General features: G+C 33.2%; 1 protein-coding gene across 1 annotated transcript in view; it reads right to left on the minus strand.

Moving 5' to 3' along the window:
* Window positions 1-10,919, minus strand: part of LOC145243984 (ATP synthase F(1) complex subunit gamma, mitochondrial-like) — a 34,058-nt gene extending 23,139 nt beyond the window's left edge. The window contains exons 1-3 of the mRNA XM_080107126.1: window positions 10,773-10,919; window positions 4,950-4,984; window positions 1,517-1,648 (exon numbers count right to left, since the gene is read on the minus strand). Coding sequence (XP_079963252.1) covers window positions 1,517-1,648; window positions 4,950-4,984; window positions 10,773-10,810 — 205 coding nt within the window. The 5' untranslated portion in view covers window positions 10,811-10,919. The remainder of the gene's footprint in view (window positions 1-1,516; window positions 1,649-4,949; window positions 4,985-10,772) is intronic.
* Window positions 10,920-11,808: the final 889 nt, after the last annotated feature.

An 11,808-nucleotide genomic window follows, 5' to 3' on the forward strand; every position in this document is an offset into this window, starting at 1 on the left:
GCAGCTCCTGCCCAGATATGGCAGCAGTATTCCATCCTTAGACGTACTTGGCTTTTATATAGATAGAGAATTGCATCAGTAGTGAGATATCTCCTGGAGCGGTAGAAGGATCCCACCATCTTTCCAGTGATCTTGGCAACAGACTTGATGTACGTGTTCCATTTCAGATTGGGAGTAAAGGTCAAATCCAGAAGCTTGTCAAAACACGGGGCCTCTCCCAGACGAGAGCCATCCATCGCAATTGATGCCAGATGGGGATCAGAGTGTTGATGATGTAAGGATAGGAGTTTGGTTTTAGATGCATTAAAGGTAACCAGCCACGTCTTCCCCCACTGAACCACACGCTCGAGATCAGGGGAGAGATAATCAGAGAGAACTTTGTCATTTACAGCCTTTGACGTGTTGCCGTAGATGGTCGTGTCATCAGCATAGATGTCAACGAATGATTTAAGTATGTGTTTAGGGAGGTCATTGATGTAGATCAGGAAGAGAGTTGGGCCCAGGATTGACCCCTGAAGGACTCCAGCATTAATACTGCAGGCCTCTGATTTTTGTCCATCGACCACTACTCTTATGAGCTTATCGGAGAGAAATGATTTAATGATTGAGAAAACATTTCCAGTTATACCGTAGCTGGAAATCTTGTGAAGTAGACCCTTATGCCATACCTTGTCGAAGGCCTTTGATATGTCAAGAGCAATTGCCCTAGAAAGAAAGCCTTTGTCAAGAGATTCACTAATCCTGCGAGATATAGGTTCAATCCTCAGTGCAGGTGATAGTAAAATATGATTCATTATATTCAGTTTATCATGCTAGTATGTGTTGGACAGCTTTTAGAAATTGACTTTTAAACTGGTGAGATTTCTTTAGAAGTTATTTCCTTAATTGGAACAAGATCTTTTTATAAGTTGGATTCCTTACACCAATCCAGCATGTTGATGGTGACCAACATTTTTATTGAGACACGATTAAGTGATTGCTCCCCATGGCTAAAAAGCGTTTTATTTGCCTTTAAGAATTACTTAAGACAATTTTTGCTGTTATGACTAGGGCAACAGTATATTCTTTTGTTTTGACTCTCGAGTGTGTATCCGTTGATATCTTATCTGCTGTTATATAGAGTGATGTGGTTCTCAGTTGATTAACTGTGTTTAACTATTGAATATATACTTGAGTCCAAAAAAAAAAAAAAAAAAATCATTGAAACATTTGTTAAAAAAAAAAAAAAATCTTAATATACTTTTCTTAGAAAAAAAAAAATTTCTTTCAGATAATTCAACTAATGGTATATGGTTCTTATCTTGCGTTAAAATTTTGTTTTCAGCATCTTGAATTTATCGTCTGCGTTTGCATCAGTCTTTTCCAGATGCTTGCAAGAAGATGCAAACATAGCTTTGGGTCAGGTTCTGGATCACTACCAATTTGTTATTCAGAAAACAGACGAATAAAATCAAATCACTGAAACAACAATACCAGGTAGTATCTGAAAAGTAAAATGGACACCATGCAAGCTTACCTGTAGCTCCTTTCCCATAAGATCTGGCAGGTCGTAACTCCCTCTCAGCCCGAGCAAATTTCGCAGCAGACACCATTTTCATAGATTGGGTGATTTTCTGAATGTTGCTGACAGACTTGAGACGGATACGAACTGGAATGAAAATAAAAATACAAAATAAATTCTAGTAGACACATTTTGAATCAACATTAAACAATGGCAACATTTTTTATGTTTATCTTTCGAGATAATGTGTCCTTTAACATTCCATCGCTACTTAGATATTTCCCTTTTCTTTAAATAAGGTTATCAGTGTCTTCTCCACCTGTGATCCGCAAGGGTTTTGTTAGCCCCCACCCCTTTCGGTTTCTGTGGTTATAAAGTTGAATGTCGACTGTGTAACCAGTCTTCTAGTTCTACCTGTTCCATCATAGGTGGTTATCTCCAATGAATTACCATGTCCTATTGAAAGCAGCAAAGGGTTTACTGCATCTCCTGAAAGAGGGAGGATGAATTTATTTTCAGGTGTATTCATCCTTGAGAGAATGCCATGCTATATTCACAGCTGCCCTTGTGCGCCTTCTTATAGGAAAGGGAGGGGGGGATGGATTCCCACAATAAAATGACCTTGTATCTAGACTGAGAATGGTAGGTAAACAAAATTGGTCCCATTTCAAGAGGAACAATAACTCAAATTTAATACGAGGGAAATAAACAGATACAAATGTATTAATCAGACAACTAATTTCATCTTTGATATCATTATTACAACATTTTGGCAGATGTAACTGCCAACCTTCATCTTGGAGAACTTGCATGGAACCTTTTATTTAGTCCACAGGGTTGGTAGCTTGTTCATGTTCTGTCAATCACGACTGGGTAGAAGTAATCCACTACTGTATTACTAGCTTGTGTATTCATTTTTTATCTTCATAGTTGTTGTTGTTTTTTCACCACGTTTCAATTAATGGATAAAGGTATCGAATTTCTACAGTTCCAGATGAACATTGTCTGAAGATAGCGGTTTCAATCCTACCCAAAGAATTAGTTGGCTAAAAACGTGGTGAGACAACAACAACTATCAAAGGCAGTAATTACTAGGGATACAGTTACAAGACTTAGCATTCCTATCCCGTCGCGGTTAATCACCTGAAAAAGGTCAGACGATGGATTGGCTGAAACTCATTTTTTTTTTTTTTGCAACAGCAGCAGCAACTATGAAGATGAGAATAAGTCTTCAAAAAATGAATACACAAATTATGACGCCTAATCTCAAAGGATTCAAAAAATGTATTACTAGTATTGTTAGTTGCGCAACGGATAAAAGTGCTAAGTTATAATCAATTCTAGTGACAGTATTATAGAGGTTGAAGATTCAAGCATCAGCATGAACATTACTAAAAATAAAATTACAAATTATTTAAAACTTCTACCCAGTCATGGTTGACAGAACAAAAGCTACTCATTTGGATTAAATAAAGGATTCCATTCACAATTCAATACAAATGCCAGAGTTCAAATTGTCTGAAATGGTGTGACAATAACATCAAAGATGAGAACAGTAATCGGAATAATAGAAACCATCAATGATCATCTAAAAAAAAAAAAAAAAAAAAACTATGGTTATAGTCAGCTAACTTACTTCTTAATTTCTGACATAGTGCAACTGGAATTGGTGACAAGGCAAATAATTTTCTTCACTTTTATTGTTCTTCAATATTTCTATTATGAAATAATTTATTGAAATAAAATCTAAGAAAAGGATATTATTGAAAAGTATACAATAAAAATTAAAATTATAAAGATAAAAATAACAATATTTATTTGCATTTTTAATAACAAAATTTAAAAAATAAGTTTTTATTTCATTTGAAATTTTATAAGAACGCCATGCTATATTCACAGCTGCCCTTGTGTGCCTTCTTAAAGGGGGAGAAAGGGGGCTGGATTCCCACAATAAAATGACCTTGTGTCTAGACTGAGAAGGGTAGGTAAACAAAATTGGTCTTTATGTTTATGAAATTATAAAAATAAGTTTCTTTCAAATTTATATAATAAATATATATTTGTGAAAGCATAAAAAATAAAATTGAAAAAAAAATGATATAATTTATAGGCACTAGAGAAAATAAAACGAAGGAACTGATTTGCCTTGTCACTACTTCTGCGGCTATACAGGAAATTAGGAATTATACTAGCTAACTATAACCAAAATTCCAAAACAAACCAGCATCTTTTCATTAACATGTATTTTCGTTTGTATTTGCCTGAAAAAAATCAAAGTTTTTGTACGACCGATTTATCTTGTGGCAACATTCATAATCCTTTTCAATTTATTTGTTCACGTGTCTCATCTCCTGCAATGCCCAGCAATGTCTTACACTTTTGACAGGGTCCGATACTCTAGTTTATAGTCAATCCTGGTATTGTATTTCTGACAGGCAGATAGAGTCAGATAGTCAAAAATTCTTGTAGAAGTTAGAAGTCCAAATACTTATATTTTAAAGATTCTGGAATCCAATTCTTTTACAACTGATTTTCCATTTTTTTTATGGAAAAATTTTTATAAATAAGAGGAAAAATTTCTGTTTAAAAAGAAACGTTTTCAAGTGCATCAGTTGATATTATAATCTTGCCTATAACTGTTATGGTAATGTCCAGCATTTTAGTAGCGTGCAGCAACTGAAGCTGGTGCTGGTACATATTGTGAGCTAGATGTATTTCAGTGTTCGCTCGGTTCTGGCCAGAACATAATGCCAAAAGACAGATAATGCCAAGCATTGCCAAAAAAATCATAACACAAAATAAAAGAAAATGGCAAAATGAATAAATGTAAAATGTAGAAACCAAAAAACAAACCAAATGACCTACCATGATTTGGCGTTTTATTTTTATTTTCATTTTAATAAGAACTGTCAAGAAAAGGTTAGAGGAAGCAAAAATTAAGGAGGGAGGGGAGGGGGGAGTCCAAATAATTTTCAAAAAATGTTTGAAAAAATAAATAAAATAAAATGAAATAAATAAATAAAAAATAAATAAAATAAAGGATAAAAAGAAACTTTTTGCTTTTCAATGTTTTAAAGTTTTTTTCCAAGAAAACTGGAAACAATTTTTTTCCCAAGTATTTATATAAAAAGTATTTTTATTTTATTTTTTTTAAATTGGAAGAGATAATTTTAAAGATTCATTATGTTGGTACTATCCATGATTTGCATGTAACAACCGTTTTTTGTGTATATTAAATTTTTTATTGCTACTTTATATTCTAATTTGATGGCAAGCAATTAATTTCAAATTATGTGCAGCTTTATGAGAAGCCAAAACATTATTTATGTTACTCGCCCTCTTATGTGATAGAGCAATTAAGCTTAGAAAAAAGAAAAAAAAAAAAAAAAAAACGTTCATTGAAAATAAATAAAAATAATAAACCAGTAAATTAAAATGTTATACTTACTATCCTTCAAGGTAGCCATACCCCGTGTTTGCACACTAAAATAAATTTAAAAAAAAAAAAAAAAATGTATAAGCTATTTAAAAAAACAGAAAAGACAAAAAAAAAAAAAAAAAAAGAAAAAAAAAATTTTTTTAAGTGAAAAATAATCAAAACACCAAATCTTTAACATGTATTAAATTTGTAAGGGAGATAAATTTAGCTTGACAAGTTTCCCTAACATCCTGTTTAATAATAAAAAAATTTTGGCGCATTTTCCATTGAATAGCAATAGTCGATTTGATAATCTTTTATATTGTCGACCACAAAAAAATCGAGTCGTCTTCTATTCCTTTTGGGATATCTTTCGACTTTATCATCATCATCATCATGGACACTCTCGTCTCCACCATTTTTATTGTTTTCGTTTGTTCTAATTATTTGAGGTAATATAATTTCATCCTCTTCATATGACGGGTTTTCGTCTGTAAAATTAAACGTGTCTGTGAATTTTACACACCAGATTCTTTTTCTTTTATTTTTTTTGGGAAAAAATATTAAATTGGCTCGACTGTTTTTATCGTATCCAAGAAATATACCTCTGTCGGCTTTAATATTCAATTTACTCTTTTTCTCTATATATGCGAAGCAAGTTGAACCAAATATATGCATTCTGCTTAAATTTGGTTTTTTACCGCAGAAAGATTTATATGGAGTTTTAGATAGTGTTTTGCTAAAGCACCTGTTGCGTATATAGGCTGCTGCCATTAGTGCATACGTCCAGAGGTTTTTAGGGAGTCTTGATTCAATGAGTAGGCATCTTGCCATTTCAAAAAGTGTTCGCCACGCACGTTCAGCAGTCCCGTTTTGGTGTGGCGATCTAGGAGCTGATGTTTCATGCCTGATATGATGGTTAATTAGTAAAAGTTCAAAGTCTTTATTGATGAATTCCGTACCGTTGTCAGAGTGAATACACTTGATTTCACCGTAGGGTGTCATGTTGGCTAGATATTTCTTAGTTGCTAGCAGGGTATCAGATTTGTTCTTTAAAAAGGAAACCATTATTAAACCTGAATGGTCATCTACGAAATTCAACACACATCTATAATGTTCTCTGGCCATCGGTTCTACGGGACCGTTCAAGTCACAATGCACCATTGATAGGATTTTTTTGGCCTTTTTGTCTGGTATCTTGTTTTGATAGTTTGTCATTTTCCCTTGCGTACAGACGTCGCAGTTGAAGGTTTTTGATGTTTATATTTGCATTCCATCAACTACAGTCGGCAACTTTTTGATATCAGGAATATTGCAGTGTCCAAGAATTTTATGCCATGTCTGTAAATCATGGCAGGCGGTTTTTGATGGGACTACGCTATTTAAATAATATAGTCTTCCATTTTCTTTAATACAGTTCCATTCGGGTATACCAGTTTTGATTTATTGAGGCTAAAGTTTATATTTGCACCTTGTTTTGTGGCAGCTTGTACAGAAAATATATTTTGTTTAAATTTTGGGATTAGAAGAGCGTTTTCTAGAATACAGAAACACAGTTCACCTTTATTGTTCTTTAGCGAGATTTTCGCATTGCCTCTTTTCAAAACGATATCATTGACTCGACTCCTGTCAGCTAGTTCTACAAAATGATTTTGTGGCTTAAAGTTGGGATCAAAATTGATAAAATCAGATTCCTTTGTAATCACATGTGCTGTGGTCCCACAATCGACAAGAAAATTATCATTGTTTGTTGAAGCATCAAATGTACACGAAAATAAAAATGTATGTTTGTTAACAGAGCTCTCTACATTTTTAATGTAGTCGCCATTTTGAGTCCTGTATCTACATTGGAAACTTTTGTGATTAGGTCGTCCACAATTATAGCAAATAATTTTTGTACTTTTCTTAGGAAAAAACTTGCTTTTGGCAAAGTTGCGTTTTTTATTCCTGGCATGGGTATAATTCGATTTTGGTGTTTTTATGTGTGTATTTTTGAATTTCATGATATTTGTGGATTCATTTTTTTCTGTGATCATTTTTTCAGTTTCTTCGTAACTTCTGAGTGCTACCTTGAATTGGCTAAAAGTCATGGGTTTTTCTTTCTGGTTTATCACAGTGGTAAATGGCTTGAAATCACTCGGTAATCCCTTAAGGACCATGGAAATTAACAGACTGTCACTTATAACTTCAGACATTTTTAAAGAATTTGCAGGTGTCTCGGCTCTTATAATATAATCAGTAATAGTTTCGGCTTCCATTCGTTTTAGAGAGGTCAGTTCAGTGTATAAAGAAATAATTTTGGGTTTTCCTTTCAATAAATAATGCTCTCTCAATATGTTTAATGCTTTGCAGCTGTCGTCCAGGGCTTCTCTCATTACCAGTGATAGACTTCGGTCATCTAAACACTGTATTAATTCCGCAAAGACAGTTGCATTCTTTTCAATGAATTCGGGGTCGTTTCTGTTTTCAGGTTGTGTTTGTAGTACTTTGTGTAGCTTTTGGATTCGTAGATGTCCTAGAAATTTAACTTGTCACAATTCGAATTTTGATTCGGATCCATCGAAATAAAGACGCACTCTGGGCCCATAACTTCTAGAAGTGTAAGCCATTTTGAGTTTCAGATGGTTCGCTGTTACACACAAGTCCTGGGAGGTGACTTGTTTGTAGTAGACAGTTCCTCAGAACAAAATATTCTTACCGTGTCGAAACCCAGGAAAAGAACATGTGAAATTGCTCCAGAAAATGTTTAATATTTATGAAGCAATTCTGGTTTCTGATTGGTTGGTAGCAGAACGTGAATTAATTTGATTCGTCAGTTCTTAGCAGCATCGTTTATAAATAGAATCGTCCGACTGTGTGGGATCATACCCCATTATACCCCAAAATATTGCAACAAGATGAATTTCACAACCTGGGAGCCATGGTCCTCTACATGTGTTTGTGTGTGGAAATAGAGGACAACACACACACACAAAAAAAAAATAAATAAATAAAAACACCAACCTTTTCTGGTGCTTGTTCAGAATTCCCTCTATATTAACAAAAATAAAGAAAAATCAGTATATTTTTACAACCTGTCCCCATGTAGTATAAACACCCCCAACCACCCTATGTTAAGAACAGCTTTCGAGGTTGAGGGGTGTTTATTCCGAAAGCCGTTCTTAACATGGGAAGGTTGGGGTGTTTATAATATGCTGTGGCACATCAAAAATTTACTGAAAAATCTGTATGATGTACGTATCCGTGACAGAAAATATTATATTCTAAAAATCACCTAAATTGATCAAGTAGTTTTATTTTTAAATAAGAAAATAATTTTTAAGCTAATTTGAGATTTTTCCAATATACATATGTTAAGAACGTTTTTTTTTAAATTTTGCAGGTTTGAATTATTTGGAATTCTCTCCCTTGTTTTTCACCTGCTTCAAGATGGCGGCACGATATCGTCGCTGGTCACTTAGTAAAAAAATTTGATTTTCTTATTTAAAAAGAAAACTACTTGATCAATTTACCTATTTTTAATGTACAATATTTTCTTTCCATCATTTTTTTTTCTTTTGATTTCGGCTACTATTCTCATCTAAGTTGTTGGAAGGTAACGGTAGTTTAGTGGTTAACGACACAGATTGACGACCTGGATGTCCCAAATTTGAATCCAGTTCGTGCCACAAAAATCACGGTGCTTGTTAAGATAGAGTCGACAGATCGATTTTCTTTTAATATGTCGTTTTAAGTAATTACGTACTTAATTGTCATGTCGAAAATATGCAACAATTAAGAAAATTCATCAAGTACAAAGTTATTTATTGACAAAAGTAATTTTTATGAAAATTGGATAAAATTGCATTTTTCTTAGAAGTTACAAAATGGATGATAAAAAGTTCACACACAGGACGGAACTCTGAACGCAAAATTTATACACCGACATTCGTAGCCTATAACAATATACTTTTTGGTACTTTTTATGACCTGCCCCATCGTAGTATAACCCCACCCCCCAGGGTTTGTATTACTATACACAGATTCGAAAAAGTTGTCAAAAAAAAAAAAAAAAAAAAAAAAATATATATATATATATATATATATATAACAAATAAATGTTATCAAAGGCAAGATAAATTACTTTTCTACCTAATTGGATAATTTTCGAGTGTTTTTAACGTGTACAGTAATACAAACCCAGTATTTATTCCGAAAGCCGTTCTTAACATGAGGAGGTTGGTGGTGTTTATACTACGTCGGGCAGGTCGTAAAAATAAAATTTAAAAAAAAATAGCAATTGTGCTACTCGATAGAGTGTTGGAATCCAACACTCTATCGAGTAGCACAATTGCTATTTTTTTTTATTAGTAATATATCCAACACTGTTGGATATATTACTAATTTCGACATGACAAGTACGCAATATTGTTTTTGTTTAAACGACATATTAAAAAAATTGTCGATTGTTTTAACTTTCACTAAGGACGTTGGTAACCTTCACGTGATCCCTTCCATAAGTACCCGATGTAAACAAAAACTCCGACTAGAAAAATATCGGTGAAACCAATGCCAACAATAAAATTGTCAGATTCATACGATATGATGCTGATTTTTTGTTAAATGAAACATTTCAATCGATGCGACATACATCCGCCCCCTTCTTTGGACGCATCTTTCTGGAAAACAAATGCATCTGAAGAAGATCGGTGGTGGTGAATCCGAAACGTTAATAATAACAAAGACAATAATAATAATAATAATAATAATAATAGGCTGAATGCAAAAAAAATTCGAAACAAAAATTTTTTTTATTAATTATTTAAAAAACAAATTTTTTTGTCACTAAATTTTCACAAGGAAAAACATCTGCTTTTGATGGTCAACTCGTTTTTGCTTATTTTCGGTCAGTGCACTCACTGCACTGCACTGGTTGGTTGTCCAACCTCCAAAGGTTGTTTATTCCGAAAGCCGTTCTTAACATGAGGAGATGATGGGGTGAGGGGTATTCCGAAAACCGTTCTTAACATTGGGTTTTTTTTGGGGGGGAGGGGTTATTCCGAAAGGCATTTTCTTATTTTCAACCTTCCCGTAATCAACTTCTAAAAGGTAAGTTTCGGGTAGTGAGTGCCCCCAGTGGCACTTTCATCGTATTTTCTTACGACTGAAATAGTTAAACAAACACGACTTTATATATAAGTTTACGTTTATTAGTTTTGTGACTGTTCGTTTAGAAATATTTTGTTTATTATTATTTATTTTTAAACAATCTTTTTAGAACAACTGCCTAAGTGTCCTTGAGTTTTGTGCAGGAAAAATTAAAAGTTAACGCTAGAAGAGGACAACCTTTTATAATCAGCAGATTTGTGTTGGAAAAGAGCACTAACTAAGAAAATCGGTTAGCACTTAGAAATATAGACATGATTTTCAATAATAATAGAAAATAGCAGAAATTGTGCAATGCGTTTAAAAGAACGGCGGATTTAAGTTAAGCAACAACTAAAAATTGAAATGGGATTCAGATCACCATGACTATGGCGACGAACACGACTTAACTTTTGCAATTAGACAAGGTGATTGTTACTATTTATTTGTTAGGATTACAAAAGACGCTTAAGAAAAAAATAAATAAATAAAGAGCCAATAAAAAAAATAAATGATTAGATATATATATATATATATATATATATATATTAATAATTTTTTTTTTACTTTGATTTCATTGGTGTAGTAGCGAAAGCCATATACTTTTTTTTCCATCAGAGTTGAGGTACGTCAATAAGAATCTGTAGACATTGAAGTGTTGGCATAGGCTGAAAAGAAAACCTTTCCATAAGGTGACAAAATAAAGATTAATAAATTTAAATAACTTACCATTGTGGGGCAAAAATTTGGACAGTGCGGCAAAACATGGCTCTAACCTTGGTTGTGTGAACGACGTTGGTGAGTCCCGATACCGGTAGAGGTCGTCAAGGGAGATAATTCTCAAAATCACAAAAAGGAAGACTCTTCATTTTAACTTCCGGCTTTGTCGGGCGAAAAATTATTAATTCATGTATTTATTTATATTTTCCCTTTATAAGTATCACAATAAAAAAATATAAATAAATAAATAAAAATAATGATAATAAAAATATTATTTCATTCTTAGAAAAGAAAAAAAAAGGAAACAAATTCCGTTTCAGGCGCTTCTAATTCAACATGGCTACCATATTGTTTAATTAGGCATTAGCAAAAATAAACATTATAACAGTAAATGTTTTTGTTTTTTTTGTTTTTTTGTATCGCTGGCTGTACTATTGTAACCTGTGTTTGGGTTAACGAAGGACATGTTTGTTCTCAACTGCCACTCTTGACTTACGGTTGTGTGCGGATTAAAAAAGGTCATGTTTTCCTCAACTGTCACATAAGACTTAGGGTTAGTGTTGGGGTTAATGAAGGGCATGTTTTTTTTGTTTTTTGTTTTTTTTCTAATGATTATTTAATTTCGTAAATATTGATATGAGTTAGAGACAGATTTAAAATGGCGATACATGGGAATAGCTGGATGAGTTTGCCTAGGACTAGTAGATGCTTAGAGATGGAGGACCTTGGTCTGCAGCTGAAAAAAAAAAATGGATGGAATTAAAAAATTGGAGCTTCGTTATAATAGCGAAATTTGTAGAGGACTTGGACATATAAGTCCTAATCCCGTTACAAAAGAAAATAATGAAACAAATGGAATTGACGGAAACAAAAACTCAATTGATGAATAAGATAAACGTGTCGTTTATTTACTGTTGAAAGAATGAATGTTTTAGATATAACACGTGTTCATGTCCGCGCGGGTGTAACCATCGTTTGTTGCGGGACTGGTGGTGTAGAAAGAAAAAGGAAATGTGTGTTCATCTCACTATCGGGTCACTATGGT

The sequence above is a fragment of the Euprymna scolopes genome, chromosome 22 (genome assembly GCF_053919585.1).
Source record: "Euprymna scolopes isolate OS-2025 chromosome 22, ASM5391958v1, whole genome shotgun sequence".
NCBI lineage: Eukaryota > Metazoa > Mollusca > Cephalopoda > Sepiida > Sepiolidae > Euprymna > Euprymna scolopes.